The following is a 1,734-nucleotide window of genomic DNA, read 5'->3' as shown; positions in this document are numbered from 1 at the left end:
GACCATTCTCTTCTTGTTATAATAGACCTGAAGCAATCTCTTAATAAGTTCATAGAAGAGGAAACTATAAAAGATTATGATAGAGAAGCTGAAATAGCTCTGGAAGCAGTGAAATCAGGCAAAGTAGACATAAACCAGCTGGCAGATACTTGGGCTAAAGCTTATAAAGAGGTAAGATTAAGACTGAAAAATTACTCTTCAGGACTTGCTTTGTGAGAGCGTGTGCGTGTACAGACAGCACCACATCTGTGAGGGTGCAGAATGTACACTGAAATTTACTTATCAATTCTTAAGATTTTTTTTCCTGTTATCTGGAAGTGAACAATAAGTCTTCCACCTACAAGTTCTCAGTCATGTTTTTTTCTGAATTTAGTAGAGTCAAAAATAGAAAATCAAGAAGTAAATAGCTAGTGATATTCAAACAAAAATGGACCTATGGATTATAGTACATTAGAATCAAAGCAAGAGATAGTACAGCGGTACCCCGTCCTAAATCTCAAAAACAGCAATGATGACACCAAAGAGAAAGAGTATAATTGGAGGAGACTTTTCAGCTTATTTTCTGAGTTCATGTGACTCTTCTACATTATTTAGCAATGATGAGGCTCTGGTTAGAGTAATGTGTCCGGCTCTGTGTGTGATCCTCAAAACAGAGGAATGTAAAAGAACTGTAGGACTTCTAGTGAAGAAAGAAAAAAGAATGACAGGAATTGCAGCTGTTAAAAAATTATAGGAATTGAATTTGTTTGTCACGGAATATAGAAGAACGTTTCGAAAAAAATCCAAAACACATCTGTTATAAAGAGAACAAGAAGCAAATCACCTGCCTTAACGATTATTAACAAAATTAAATTAGCTTAACCTTTAAGAGGGGAAAAAGCTGTATTGGGTGAACATATGAATGCGATAAGATGCTGAGAGTTTAGTCTTTTGTGCCAGTGATTTCTCTGAACAGGTTAGCCTGAGTGCAAGGGTTAGGATTAGATCATCTCCTGACGTTTCTAACCTGTATGTCAGTGATAAAATTTCAGCTCATCAGATGAGTCTGGTGGGAATGATTGCAGGAGCGTTTCAGTATAAAGGAAAACTGGCATCGTTGGGCCATTCTTTGTTCAGTAAAAATTGCCTTTCTTAGATCAAAGTCCCATGACATCAGAGGTTAGTCATCCTTTCTAGCAAAACATTTTTGTTTGCACAGTTGAAGTTTTGGGCCCTATCTAAAATTCATCAATTGCAAATACCATTATTGGTATTGTTCTTTCCAAGTTGGCGGTGGCTGAAAACTGGTAATTCTTCACTGTAGCCAAAACCTGAATGTTTCTGTTGTTAGTTGCTTTGAAAGAGAAAGAATGGAGAAAATGTTAAAGCTAAAGAAGAATACAGAAAGCTCCAATTAGCAAAGATAATTGATGTATGTTGAAGGTTGTGCAACAGTGTGCATGCCCACTTGATTTTGTACCACCGTCATGAGGGATCCTTACATGTCCTAAGAGGTACCATGTGCTTTAAAATCTCTTACAATTTTTAGACAATGTTAGAATATGCAAAACCTGAAGAAACCAGCTGGGATGAAGATTTTGCAGATGTTTATCACGATCTGATACATTCTCCAGCTTCTGAAATGCTGTTGAACCTGGAACACAATTATTTTGTTAGCATCTCTGAATTAATAAGCGAGAGAGATGTGGAACTGAAAAAGCTACGGGAAAGGTATTCCTTTTGGTTTTTTTTTTT

General features: G+C 36.4%; 1 protein-coding gene across 1 annotated transcript; it reads left to right on the top strand.

The window, feature by feature from the left end:
- Nucleotides 1-12: 12 nt before the first annotated feature.
- On the top strand, nt 13-1,710 carry LOC104515900 (uncharacterized protein C12orf4 homolog; the record flags this gene model as incomplete). Its single annotated transcript, XM_010160054.1, has 2 exons — nt 13-171; nt 1,529-1,710. Coding segments are annotated over 2 exons (341 nt in total), but the record flags the coding sequence as incomplete, so codon positions are not given.
- Between the last annotated feature and the right edge of the window lie 24 nt (nt 1,711-1,734).

Source organism: Eurypyga helias, unplaced genomic scaffold, assembly GCF_000690775.1.
Source record: "Eurypyga helias isolate BGI_N326 unplaced genomic scaffold, ASM69077v1 C15841611, whole genome shotgun sequence".
NCBI lineage: Eukaryota > Metazoa > Chordata > Aves > Eurypygiformes > Eurypygidae > Eurypyga > Eurypyga helias.
Note: the sequence above shows the minus strand (reverse complement) of the source record. Positions and strands in the feature narration are given on the sequence as shown.